General features: G+C 37.7%; 1 protein-coding gene across 1 annotated transcript in view; it reads right to left on the bottom strand.

Annotated features, from left to right (window-relative positions):
• The window catches only part of LOC103771409 (cadherin-12-like), a gene marked incomplete at its 3' end in the record, with an annotated part of 27,069 nt that extends 15,676 nt beyond the window's left edge, over positions 1-11,393 (bottom strand). The window contains exons 1-2 of the mRNA XM_008938704.1: positions 11,181-11,393; positions 2,452-2,705 (exon numbers count right to left, since the gene is read on the bottom strand). Of these exons, the coding sequence (XP_008936952.1) occupies positions 2,452-2,705; positions 11,181-11,393 (467 nt within the window). The remainder of the gene's footprint in view (positions 1-2,451; positions 2,706-11,180) is intronic.
• Between the last annotated feature and the right edge of the window lie 1,273 nt (positions 11,394-12,666).

The following is a 12,666-nucleotide window of genomic DNA, read 5'->3' as shown; positions in this document are numbered from 1 at the left end:
AGAGTGTAACTGGTTAAGATTTATTAAGAAGTTGTAATCAGATGCAACTCTTCCAGAATAATTTCTGCATTTCTAACTTCTGGCTACATAGTTGTTTGTTTGTTTGTTTTGTTTTGTTTTTCAGTTAGAGGATATAAAACTTATGGAATATTGATCACATATATCAGTAACTAACAATTGTATATAATCTTTTTCTACTTGTACTCATCAGCATTTGGATACAAGTAAGTTCTTCCAGAGCACAAAAGCATTGTCAGATTTCTGATAAAATAGTAATAATTTTATCATTGAATTCAAAGAGATGGAGATCAAGATGAATACAGGGAATCAAATATATCCTCAGGTAAATGAAAGCCAAGGAAGAAAATATAGGACTGAAACATGAAAACTGGTAAGTTTTCATGAGCGCTATGATCACTAACTGACATAAGTGATCTTACAAAGCCAGAAGAGAGCTGCATGGGGAAGTTTCCAGCTTTATCTTCTCAACATATCCGCTGTCTTACTGAAAAACATTCCTCTCCTTAACGAAAAGTGTGTCCCTCCAAAGTCCACTGAATTCAATGTGTGGCTTATTTCTGGATAGGAATGGGTTCCTCTGACAAAGTGGTAACACTGGGACACAGTTAATATTTTTCCCCAGGCATGAACCAGCTGAATTGGTTCATAAAAAGTGACCCTGGGAGCACTTCTGTAGTTTGTTGGTGTGAGAGGTCAGCAAGTAGAGCATTGAGACTAAAATGTAAGGCTATTTTATAATATTCCTGATCTTTTAACTGTAGATAGGCATTTGGACACTCTGGGAAAGATTTCAGGGTTAAAAAATGTAGACATGGGCACCTTAAAACAGCCTAGGATTCAATATTACAGAGAGCACAATGTATGAAGAAACTATCATGAGACAATTTTTTTTTTTTTTTTTTTTTTTTGTGTAGTTGCAAAGGTAAGATCAATAACCAAAGCACTTGAGTCTCCTAAGAGGGTTTGCAAAATAAAAAAGCATCACTGAGGAGTGGTTATACATTAAAATGATTCTGCTGTCATATGAAAAACTGCTCAACAATATGATTACAGGCTTGCTGTCTGGTTGCAAAAGAGTATGGTTTTCAACAGAATACTGACTTTAGTGGGGCTATTTTCACAGGCTACCACCAGGGAAACAGGTTCCCACTTCAGTCTTTGTTAGTGAAGGTTTTGATCCTTTGCCAGGGAAGGAAAGTGTCACAGATTCATGAACAAATACACTTCTGTATAAAAAAGAATAAAGAATGTATTTAAAAAAAAAAAAAAAAAAGGCAACAATGAAACAAACAACATTACTAATAGTTTTAAGCAATAGTTGTGAATTGGCAAAGCAGGAGCTAAACAGTCACTGTTACACATGTTAAGTTTTTGCTTATGATGACAAGGTAGAATCTGGCATGCTTACTGTGCATTTTGAGAAGTGCTGAGTCAAAATGCATATAGTTAATAAACATCAGTTAAAAAGTCCAAATTGAATTTGTAGATAAATATACATGAACGTCTATGCACTTGGTAGACACTAGTGGCATCTTCCTGTTCCATCATAGTCTCACTTGATAAACATTAATAGTTAAAGATTGATGATATCCATTATATCTGCAATATTTCTAATGAAAGTCTGAGAATAAAAATATTTCCTGAAGTCAGTTAGGTCCAGGATGAATTGATACTGGAATTATGTGTAATGTCTGCCTACATCTTAGACTGTGTCTGCACAGGACCTTTTTTATTGCTAAATGAGTCTGGTTCACATTATATTTTTTAATGTGGCTGGAAATACATCAGGAAAATCAATGTATTACATTTGTATAATAGCTCCCCTTTCCCTTTTATTTCCGGAAAATGAATTCTACCAGTAAATGAGAGATTTTGCTGGCAGAGGTTTACTTATGTTGAAGTCTGCTGAACACAGCCATATTGGTCAGCACTCACATCCCCACAGCCTTATCCAAGACAGATGTAGCAATCATTTATCAAGGCATCTGTTCTTTGCCAGCTATAGAGAGTAAGTGGTTCTTGTGAAAGGGATAGTGCTCACTGTCACCCAGTGAGGTATAACACAGACACAGCACATAAAACCTCCTTTTTCACTATTGCACTTCAGAGCTGCTTTTGTAAAAGCCCCAGACATCAGGCAAAACAATGTTTTTTCTTCCTTAGTCTGAGCACACCATCTCTGAAGTCATGTCAGCGCACGGTAACTTATGTGATCACTAAGATAAGACGCTGTCAGCATTTACTGTATTTTTCCAGATAACCTTTCCAAGCTAGCAACTCCTTTCAATATTTTTCAGAGCATCAGTTATCTTTTACACTGACAGACTTGGAACATTTTATATCTTCTTACTAAGCTCTTTTCCATTGAGTCTCACTGTCAGCAGCACTTTGGTTGTCTGAGAGTTACTGAAGGAGGAAAAGCTTTCTTACCTGATCAAGCTACTGCCAGCATCAAGGTCTTGGGCTGTCACTGCACCTATAATGGTCCCTACAGGTGTATCCTCATAAACCTCCATGGTGTACACAGGCTTGCTGAAAACGGGTGGTTCCTCCATGTCCAACACGTTTATCTTCACAGTGGCAGTATCTTTGAATGGACCCACCGAGTGAAATCGATGGTCAAGATGGAGATTGGAGGCCTCGACTTTAAAGGTGTATGCCTTTTTTGTTTCAAAGTCTAGTGGCTGTAGAAAGTACAAAAGCAAAACATCAGATTTGACTAAAAATTTAACATTGAAAATCACTTTGGTAGGATTAATCTTACATAACTCTAGATGCCTTCAATGTAAACTTCAGCTCCTGAGCTATTCATGTAAACTTCTTTTATAGTTCATCTAATGAAAAGGTGGTTTCTGAAATAGACCAGATGATTCATACCCAGGAAATTACTGTTTTTCCACATGAAAAAAAGTCAGGATGACTGGCATGGATGTAAAGAGTTACACTGTACATGTATGAAGCAACATGAGTGAGATTTATCTCTTGCAAATGAGCTGTGTGCAGGTTAGCCAGAAATTTGCATTCACAAATTCCTGTGCACAGGCAACTAGCTGCCTCTTGATGATCCAGTTCTTTAAATGCAAGATTTTAATTTCTTTTAGCAGGGAAAGCTTTCAGAGGACCATGACAATGATAAAAATGAGCCCAAACAAACACAGATACATATTAGTGGGTCAAACTAAACCAGGTATGGCTTTCAATGTGAATTCAAACTTGATCTGAACCAAGTTTTTCCTGTAAAATGTCTGTTAGCAGTGAACTGCTATTCATGTAGTTTATTTGAGTCCCATGTACTTTGAAAACTGTGGACTTTGACTCTGCCTTATGATGCTGGGTGTATCCCACAAGGTGTAACAGGCAGCATCCCAGCATTCCGTACCTGTCCGTGTCTTTGATGGAGACACATCCTGCAACCAGATTGTTTTGGTTTGGGTTTCTGTTGATGGACATCAATTTAGTGACTTTGGTTTTAGAAAGTAATCATCTCAAAAGCCTTAATGAAGTCTTATGTAGTTTAAAAGATACAGAAGCTTTATTTTCAGTTGAAAGGATTATCTGCATTGGCTTTAATGTTGTTTTTAATGTTACTGACAAGTTTTTTGCTGCTGTCTGGCTAACACTGGCACCTAGTGGCCTCTGCCTATAATTGTCAAGTTGGAAATTTTCTAATGGGAAAGAATGTGCTATCTGGAAAAGAGAGTAGGATCACAAGTGTATGAGCAAGAATATTTCGATGCCTGCCATTTTTTTTTTTTCCCAGCCATCATTACCATGGTGTTTTCAGTCATTTGTCACAATCAGAATAGACTTAAATTCTGCCATCTTCTGTCCTCTATCACAACAGGACATAACTGGCCAGATAACTGGTTAGCATAAATTGAAGTAACTCCATTAAAATCAAATTAGTTACCTTCACTTACATTATTTGAATAGCTAGCATAATGATTTTAAAACTTTATAAAAGACTTTATAATTTTAATAGACTAGATGGTCAGTCTTTTCTGAGCTGAGGATTTAAAATTAGCCATCCAAGTCTATATGCCATATAAATATTCAGTCTTGAAAGCCAAGTACTACTAAGCAATCCACTACCACATGCAACCGTCCTCCTACAGACAACAGTAGCCAGTATGAATTGCAACTTCATGACTGGACTGATAGAAAGAAGATGAAACTAAACCTGAGAAGAAAGACAAAGTTAAACACAGAAGATACTGTGCCCCAGTTATGAAACCCTAAGCTGCCTTCACTATAAAATGAATATGGTGTTTCATTAGCCAAACTGTTGTCACGCTCCTTCTTCAATTTCTGTACTACTCACGTTCACTGTTATGCATTGCCAAAATGATCCACTCCAAACAATCTAAACCTTCCCACCCAAACTCTTCTCCAGCTGCTTATATACATTGTAAACACATTTTCAAAAATTTATTAAAGGGAGAAAAGCTGGAGTTTAAAGAACCAGTCTGGAGTGGGAAAAATCCAGGTATGAGGGAACTAAGCTAGAGATAAATGATCAAGGCAAAGAAAGCAAGAAATCTAAGCTCTCAATTTAGTAGTAATTCTAACTCATGCCTTGTATGTATCTTTTATACCCTCAAAACTGCATTGGAACTGTTCAGACTGGTTCCTGTCATGCATGTGTATAGATGCAGATAGAAGTGCTGATGGAAAGAGCCATAATCCATGCCCTCCTTGCAGGATGTCTCTCACTGAGTTACTCTTCAAGGCAGAAAGTCCTTGGTTGGTGCCCAGCCACAACTTCCATGATGTAGGAGGAGCAGAGTGCTTGTTTGGGGATGGACAGAAAGGAGTAAGATTTCAAGCAATTCAGTGTATTGGTGTGCTCAGACTGACAGATTTTACTGCACAGCTATCCAAAAAAGGGATAAAGTGGCTGCATTACTTTTCTCTGCTGAGCATTATGGGGCAACACTATGCTACATGTTTGAAAAGACAGTGTGACCCCAAGGAAGGAAAATGTTCTCCCAGTGCAACCTCAGAGCAACCCATTCTCTCCTTCTGTCCTTCTGTGGGCCTGAATATATATATAGTTAGAGGTTAAACAGTATGAGGCCAATCAAAGCACGGACAGTATTCAAATTAAGAAGAGACAGGCTGAAAGCATTGAGCCATCACTGGAGAAAGAATTTGGTGACAGACTCCCACAAAATAGCAGAATTTAACCTTTTAATATAAGTAAGGCTAAACGGCAACTGAAATGTCTGTGGAAAGATGGGAAGCATTGCAAATGGTAAACCTAGGATATAATTTAAAGAAGAAAAATATTTTGTACAACACGTCTTGCAGCAAAAAACAATTTTCATGTATTGTGTTTATAGGCAGTCAATGCTGCGATCTCCTGATCAGTTCTGGTCTTCCCAGTTTTTCCCAGTTGAACCATCTAGATAGGTAACTATTGTCAGTCTCGAATTTTGGCATTTGCCTGATATGCCCAGAGACTGCCTAAAACCACAAGAATTGAATGTTTGCCTAGCTTTCAGACAAGATCTTTTCTATTTTTGGCTTTAAAGATGTAAAAATAGCATTTCTTTGTATTTTTTTTTTTAATTTTTTTAGTAAAATCTGTGAAGGAAATGAGTGGTCCACACAATATTTCATCTCCTTTTAAAAAAAAAAAACAAAAACAAAACAAAGAAAACACTCCAATATATTTTGCTGTTACATAATAAATGACTGGCAGTGCTTAGTCCTATTGTCATTTAATATCCAGATGCTAGTAAGGTTACAAACATAGCAGAATGTGTGACTCTTAACAGAAAAAAAAAAAAAAAATCCCTTTAATATTATTGAAATGTCTTTCAATTAATTATATTTTCATGGAATTACTTGATAGAGTCTTTTTTTTTAAATAACTAACAAATGGAAATATTTAATCCTCTAAAAAAATTATATTCAAAAAGCTAAGTTTCAATAAAGCTTTTATTTTACAGAAGTTATGAGTTTTTCTACAGTAAACAGCATTTTTTCTAATATTAAGGCAATGTCTTATTCATTATGATCTAATCAACAATTAGAGAAGTATTTTTAAATTATATTCTAAGTACCAGTGACAGAATAGATGTACTTGGCCCCCCTACTGGTGCTTATCTGTCTCCTCCTATGTTGCAGGTACAAGCTGCTCTATACAGTTGCACGGTGAAGCACTATCAGCATATACACAGCTGTATGCAGCAAAGGCATTCAACCAAGCCCCAAATCAAATAACACATACTGACAAATCACTTTATCTTGCAACTCTCAAAGTGCCATGAATGGGCTTATTTAGTCTGACTAGGAAAGCACCTAAACAATTCTGTGTTGGAAATAAATATATTTTGAAATATTAATGTTTCCCATATTCAAGGTAAGAGTTAAATGCTACTATATAGACGATGTCTCCATATCTAAATTTATATTAGATAGATCAGTGGCTAGCTACATAGCTAGTTAGATTATGTAGATATACAGAGAATTAAAGAACTGAAAGACAAGAAATGGGCTGAAAGATATAAAAAATTCTGTCAAGAAGCAGGACAAGGGTGGGAAAAGAACTATACTGTCAGATTGGTCTGCTTCACAAAGGAGCAGGACCAGAAACTTCAGAAGTTCCTGCTTTTTCTCCACAATTACGAGATACAACAGTACTGTTTGTGATATAGGCTGTCATTATCCACACCTACAATGGTGCAAAAGCTGTATTTTGGGATGAGGCTGTAAGCCTCATGGATAGTCATGGATGGTAGCACTGGGTTGAGAGGAAGTGTATATTAACTCAGGCCTATCTTCAGACTAGCATTGTGCAATTGTAGAACATCTTTGTGTTGTATGTGGCCCTCTCAAAACCTGGCAACACTTTCCCCTTCAAGATGGGTTGAGTGTCTACATCTTGTGCGGAATGGTGCCATCAGAATATTTGCTGTGCACAGACATGTTTCCGTAACTGCACTTCTGCGCTGGATTTTATATAGCATAAGGAAATAACTGAAATTATAGAGCAGGCTGGTTTGTTAAAGCAAGCTCCAGATCAACCAGCAACATTCATTAGCTACAGAGATGAGAACACACAGTAAAAAAATACAGTTTGTAGGCCAAATCTACAGTAAGTGCTGTAGATTTAACCAAATACGAAGTGAGTTTCAAGATTTGACAGGAAGCAGGCAAAACAGGCGTACCTTCTGTACCTGGAGAAGGGGAGAAGATGACCAGTGTCAGGGGGTCAGCTGTTTGCTGCTTTCAAACATCTTACCCATTTCTGCAGGTGCTTTCACTGTTCCAGGAAAATACAAACCAAACAGCCGCATCTGCAGACTGCAGAGACTGAAGTTCTCCCTTTCCTCATTCTCCCTGTCACTCTTCTCTGTGGCTACCATGGTCTTTATGATTGCATCTGCAGCCAGATCACCACTTTCTGATTTAGCTCAAGGACTTAGTACCTCCAGCTCTTCCTCCTCAAAATTCCCACTCACACAAAGTGGTGAGTTATGATTATAGGCAGACAGTGCTGATGCAAACACTGAGAGAGGTGCACACACAGGGCCTCTGGAGAATGAAAGGGTGGAGTGAGCAGTCTGTACAGTCTTGTGAGTAAAGCAAGTAGTAGCAGTAATGGAGTTCTGGCTGAGGGACATCAGGAGTCTGCCCTAGGCTCACTGTTGTGGTGTGCAGATGCTGCCAGACTACTCTTACAGCAGTGTCCCAGTGCCACAGAAATGGGCTGTCCCATGAGCAAGACAGCTTAGTCTGAAGTCAAACTTCTACTTGCTGACTGATTAAAGGGTTTTTAATAGTGGCCCCTGAGGTTAGAAGAAGCGTAAACTCCATATACATTCCCTGCAGCTACTGGGTCTGTTCATCATCCTCCCAGTTTCTGTTATTTTATCATCACTAATGTTACTGTTTCTCACCATGCAGTAGTATGACCTCTCTGACATACTGTGATTTCTTGGATCCAGCTTTGTCACCTGATCAGTTAGCAGTGCTACATGGCTTACAAGAATTAAGATGCAGATGTTCTGTGAGCTTCCACTGATCTACATGGAGATGCCTGACCAGTATAATGCAGCAGTGTAGGATCAAGCCAGGTGAAACCCAGAAACAATGTTTTCCTGGGTTTTAATGTCACTCTGCACAGATTAGTAAACTAATGTCTGAACTAGACTCAGTACTTAAACCCTGCTCAATTTCTGGATTAGCCCATGCTGAGTCAATTAAGAGGCTTCTACATGAAATGGGCTTATCCTATAAACTCATCCTTAGTTTAATAAATAACAGGCCAGCTGTTCAGTGAAGCTTGTATTCTTCTGTTTTCCTTTTCTGTTGGGTGCGATTATTAAAGATTTTATTATCAGTATCAATAAAATCAGGAGCTTGCTGGGACTGACACATTTTCCCTCTATAACTGAGAGCACTAGTCTGTTCCCCACCTGAGGCCTCTGCACTCCAGCATGAAGGAGATGGTCTCTTCTGTCACTCTGCTTCTTGTAGCTCATTCTCACCACAGTTTGCTGAAACATTCAGATAGGTTGACTGATACCATATAAATATAAACTCCAATATTACTGTATTAAATAGCTCCAGACAAGAGAAGAAATTGATTATTCTATTCTTAATAGAGTGATACTTCTTAGCCTCAAGGAGATCTGTATGCAGCACTATCCTACAGCCATTTTCTCCGCTGTTTACTGACACTAATTTCCCTCTTTTGCTGAGAGAGGAAGCTATTACAGTACTAACCACACAGTGGTGCTAAATGGCATTCGGATCATTTCTTCAGCAGACTATAAGAAAAGCTATTCCTTTTTTAATCTATGTAAATAGCACAAGAGTAGTCATAATCAATCTTAGATTGGATCATAGTGTGAAAATAAATTAGCAACCAAAACAGATGATTCAATATGTGCACCTTGTCCAGCTTTATCTGTTTGTGCCCATTTATTGCTGGAGAAGCAAAGAATGGGCTTTTGCCTCTGCCAATGTGACCTGAGCAAATTTTTATAATCAAATGTATCTTCCACAAAAAAAAAAAAAAAAAAAAAAAAAAAAAAAAAAAAAAAAAAAAAGTCCAGGAAGGCTTCACTTTTTCTCAATTTTGATATAGAAACATCTCCATTTCTTTTGCATAGCAACAGAACAAAAAAAGCATCTGTGCAATGACTGAGAGTTTCTGGCTGCAAGAATTTTTTTAGGAAAAATATAGCAAACTATATAAACTCTTTTGAAATGGCTCTGCACTGAACTACTACAGCAATTCCAGCATCAGAATATGCTACGACATAGAAAAAAGTGTAAACCTGTTTCAAAAGCACATGGCACCTTTTATTCCTGACTTGTACTCTTTATTATTATAATTCATAACTGAAAGTGTTTGCCCTATTCATTCATCAGCTTTATTTAAATGAGGAGTTAAATGCATACCTAACCTAAATATTTGCATAATCCCACAAGTTCAAATCAGTGTTTTGAACACTATGGAATGTGAAAACTGCTTTTCTGCAAGCAAATGAATAGTGCTGTTGCAGTCTTGTACAGTGTGGGCAGCATGCTTTTTAGCAGTTGTCTACAGAATTGTGAATGTCCAGCACTTCTGAAAACCTGAAAGTCACAGAGCATGAAAACACATTTATATTATCACAAGCATAGAGGATATGAAGAGACAACTGAGTTAACAGAGTTTTTAAGACTCTTTATTGCCTTTGTTTAACCTGGGAACCAGCAAGGAACTCGAGTGGACGGGTTTTGGATGATTCCAAAATGTCTCAAAATACTTGGCTCATTTAAAGCTTAGTGAATGGGACCTTTTCTCTGAGAAAAAAAATTGTGAAAGGCAACATGTAGGTTCTGGTAACCTACCCTGGTAACCCTGACCTTCACAGCCCATCACTGTCCCCAGTTTCTCTATGGTGAAAACAAGTAAGAAGGGATTAGCACTGTATTTCCCCCTCCTCCTGTTCAGTGACGGAGATCTACCATTTATAGTAGGCAACATCAATCCATGGTCTGCTGTTGTAACAGTGCCCCAGACTTTCAGATATGCCAGAGCTGGTTACTGAAGAGACTAAATAAATGCAGCAAAATACAATGAGCCACTCTAAAGTATCTGGGTATAGAGTTAGTTGTGTCTATTTTTTTTTTTTTTAATTTTAAATTAGTGATTCACTTAGATATTATATAATTACTCATACAACAGTCTCAAAAGTGCCCAGGAATTTTGCCTGTGCTGGTCCAAAATAACAGTATCAGGCATATTTGTATGTGAATGACCTTCATCAGTTACAAATATTACATGCATACTGTTTGAATCTGCACTGCCAATTTGAATGTTTTGCCTGTACAGTCTAATATATATACACTTAACCATAAGTATGGAAAAATTCCATTGTTGTATATAAGAAGCAGCAGCACAGCTGAGCCTTAGGACCAATGCAGGGAGAAATTAATCCTCAAATATTTATTTTTTCAATGGTTCCCACTTATTGCTGCTTCCAACTGGCAGTGCCCACCGAGGGGCATGCAGCTGCTCAGCTCCACAGTTCTAGATGGACTTATTTTGAGACACCTGCATAGAGGAGGAAAGGTGATCAAGATGACTTTTTAAAATGAAACCAGGTTTACAAATTCATATAAGGAGGAAGCAGTACATATTTTTTTTTTTTTTTTTTTTTTTTTTCAGAAAAGAAGGGGATGGGTGAAGAAAGCAGAGTTTGTGTCTCTTTGGCAAATTACTTCCTGTGGGTATCCTAGTTTCCATTTTGTGTCACTAAAACTAGCAGAAGAGTAAGTGACTTGACATCATCTGGTCCTTTAACGCATCTGTCACAATCACAAATAGTTCTTTCATTCAGTGCTCTGAACTGCTGCATTTTTCATGCGGTTTTAGGTGGAAAAAATCCTATAAAAGAGATATCATACTTTCTAGACAGAGATAGGAATTACTTCTCTGCCATTAAATCTGACATTATTTATGAAAAGTCATACCTGATTGTATATGAAATGGTCCACGGAATTCAAATTTCTTTTAAGACTAAGGTCACAACCATAGATTCTAATAAAGATACAAACTGAGTGTGAAGTATAAGGTATAATTGCACAACATTTAGTCCTTTTACCTGGTTTCTCACTTGAGCCATAAGTATATACAACCCATCAGTGTTACATACCTTTTTAAGTTTGATGACTCCTTCCTGGGTGTTCTCATCTGTTGTGATGTCAAACAAGTTTCCTCCATCTCCTGGAACTATGTTGTACTCAATTTCTGCATTTTTCCCAAAATCAGGGTCCACAGCTCTGATCCTTCCAATAGCAGAACCAATGTGAGAGGACTCAGGAACTTTTAAATGGAAGATACCTGTGACAAAGTGGTAGACAGTCATTCTCGGAATTTCTTGGTAATTAACATACTATGTCTGATTAAAACCATGGAGCCTGTGCAAAATAAACAGATGTAAATCATCAAATTAAAATTATATCAAAACAACAGAGGAGTAGAAAAAGATATGTATGTTCTATCCACTAACGTCCCCTAGTTTCTAAATTTGAATCAGTGCAACTATAAGAGCTTTAGCAACTCTACATCTTAAGATATCTATCTATATTTCTATCTTTAATTTTACCTATTAAATTCTGCTTGTAGACAGTACACGTTTTACCTGCCGTATGAGGAGAGGCTGAGAGACCTGGGGCTTTTTAGTCTGGAGAAGAGAAGACTTAGGGGGGATCTAATTAATGTGTATAAATATATGCAGGCTGGGGGTCAGGAAGGAAAGGGGCAACCTCTTCTCACTTATACCCTGCGATAGGACACGAGGCAATGGTCACAAGCTGGAGCACAGGAAGTCCCATCTCAACATGAGGAAGAACTCTTTACTGTCAGGGTTCCAGAGCACTGGAACAGGCTCCCCAGGGAGGTTGTGGAATCTCTTACCTTGGAGACTTTTAAGACCCATCTGAATGTGTTCCTGTGTACCTCCCCTAAACTAGATGGTCCTGCTCTGGCAGGGGGTTTGGTCTCAATCATCTCCAGAGGCTCCTTCCAACCCTTAACATTTTGTGATCCTGTGATAAGCATTTTCCTCCTCCTGCATTTAACAGTTTTTAGTATCTGATTTTTTATTTTGTTTGAGGAAATAGATCTATGTGTTTCACAGTAGCTGAAAAGAAATAAGTCAGTGGAAAAAGGAATTCTACTAATTTCCATAGTATTAGGAATTATAATTATATGTACAACCCCTTGTTGGGGGGAGGAGGGGGAGAAGACATAGAGTATTGTTTATGTGTTAGCCACCAGAGGGTGCTCTTAGTAAAATTTCAGTGCTAAACATAAATTTTAACTCTGCACACGTACATTCAGTTTATTTACTATTACTGATAATAAAAGTTTTTTTTTAAAAGAAATCTCTTTTAAAATAAGCATTACTACTGATATATGAAGATAAAATAGTTTCATACAGGGAAATAGGTATGTTGAAGAAATGCTAGATAAGATGGTTAAAAGAACTAGAAGAAAAGGTCCAATGTACTTTGATTCAGCCTTGGCTTTAATGGCCTCACCAGCAGCAGGCCTTAGTTTACAGCACCACACGCTGGCTGATTACATGGCTAGTGCAGTGCCCGGCAATCCCTGCTCAGCTCCACCTCCCACGGAGC

Source organism: Merops nubicus, unplaced genomic scaffold (genome assembly GCF_000691845.1).
Source record: "Merops nubicus isolate BGI_N331 unplaced genomic scaffold, ASM69184v1 scaffold6304, whole genome shotgun sequence".
Classification (NCBI taxonomy): domain Eukaryota; kingdom Metazoa; phylum Chordata; class Aves; order Coraciiformes; family Meropidae; genus Merops; species Merops nubicus.
Note: the sequence above shows the minus strand (reverse complement) of the source record. Positions and strands in the feature narration are given on the sequence as shown.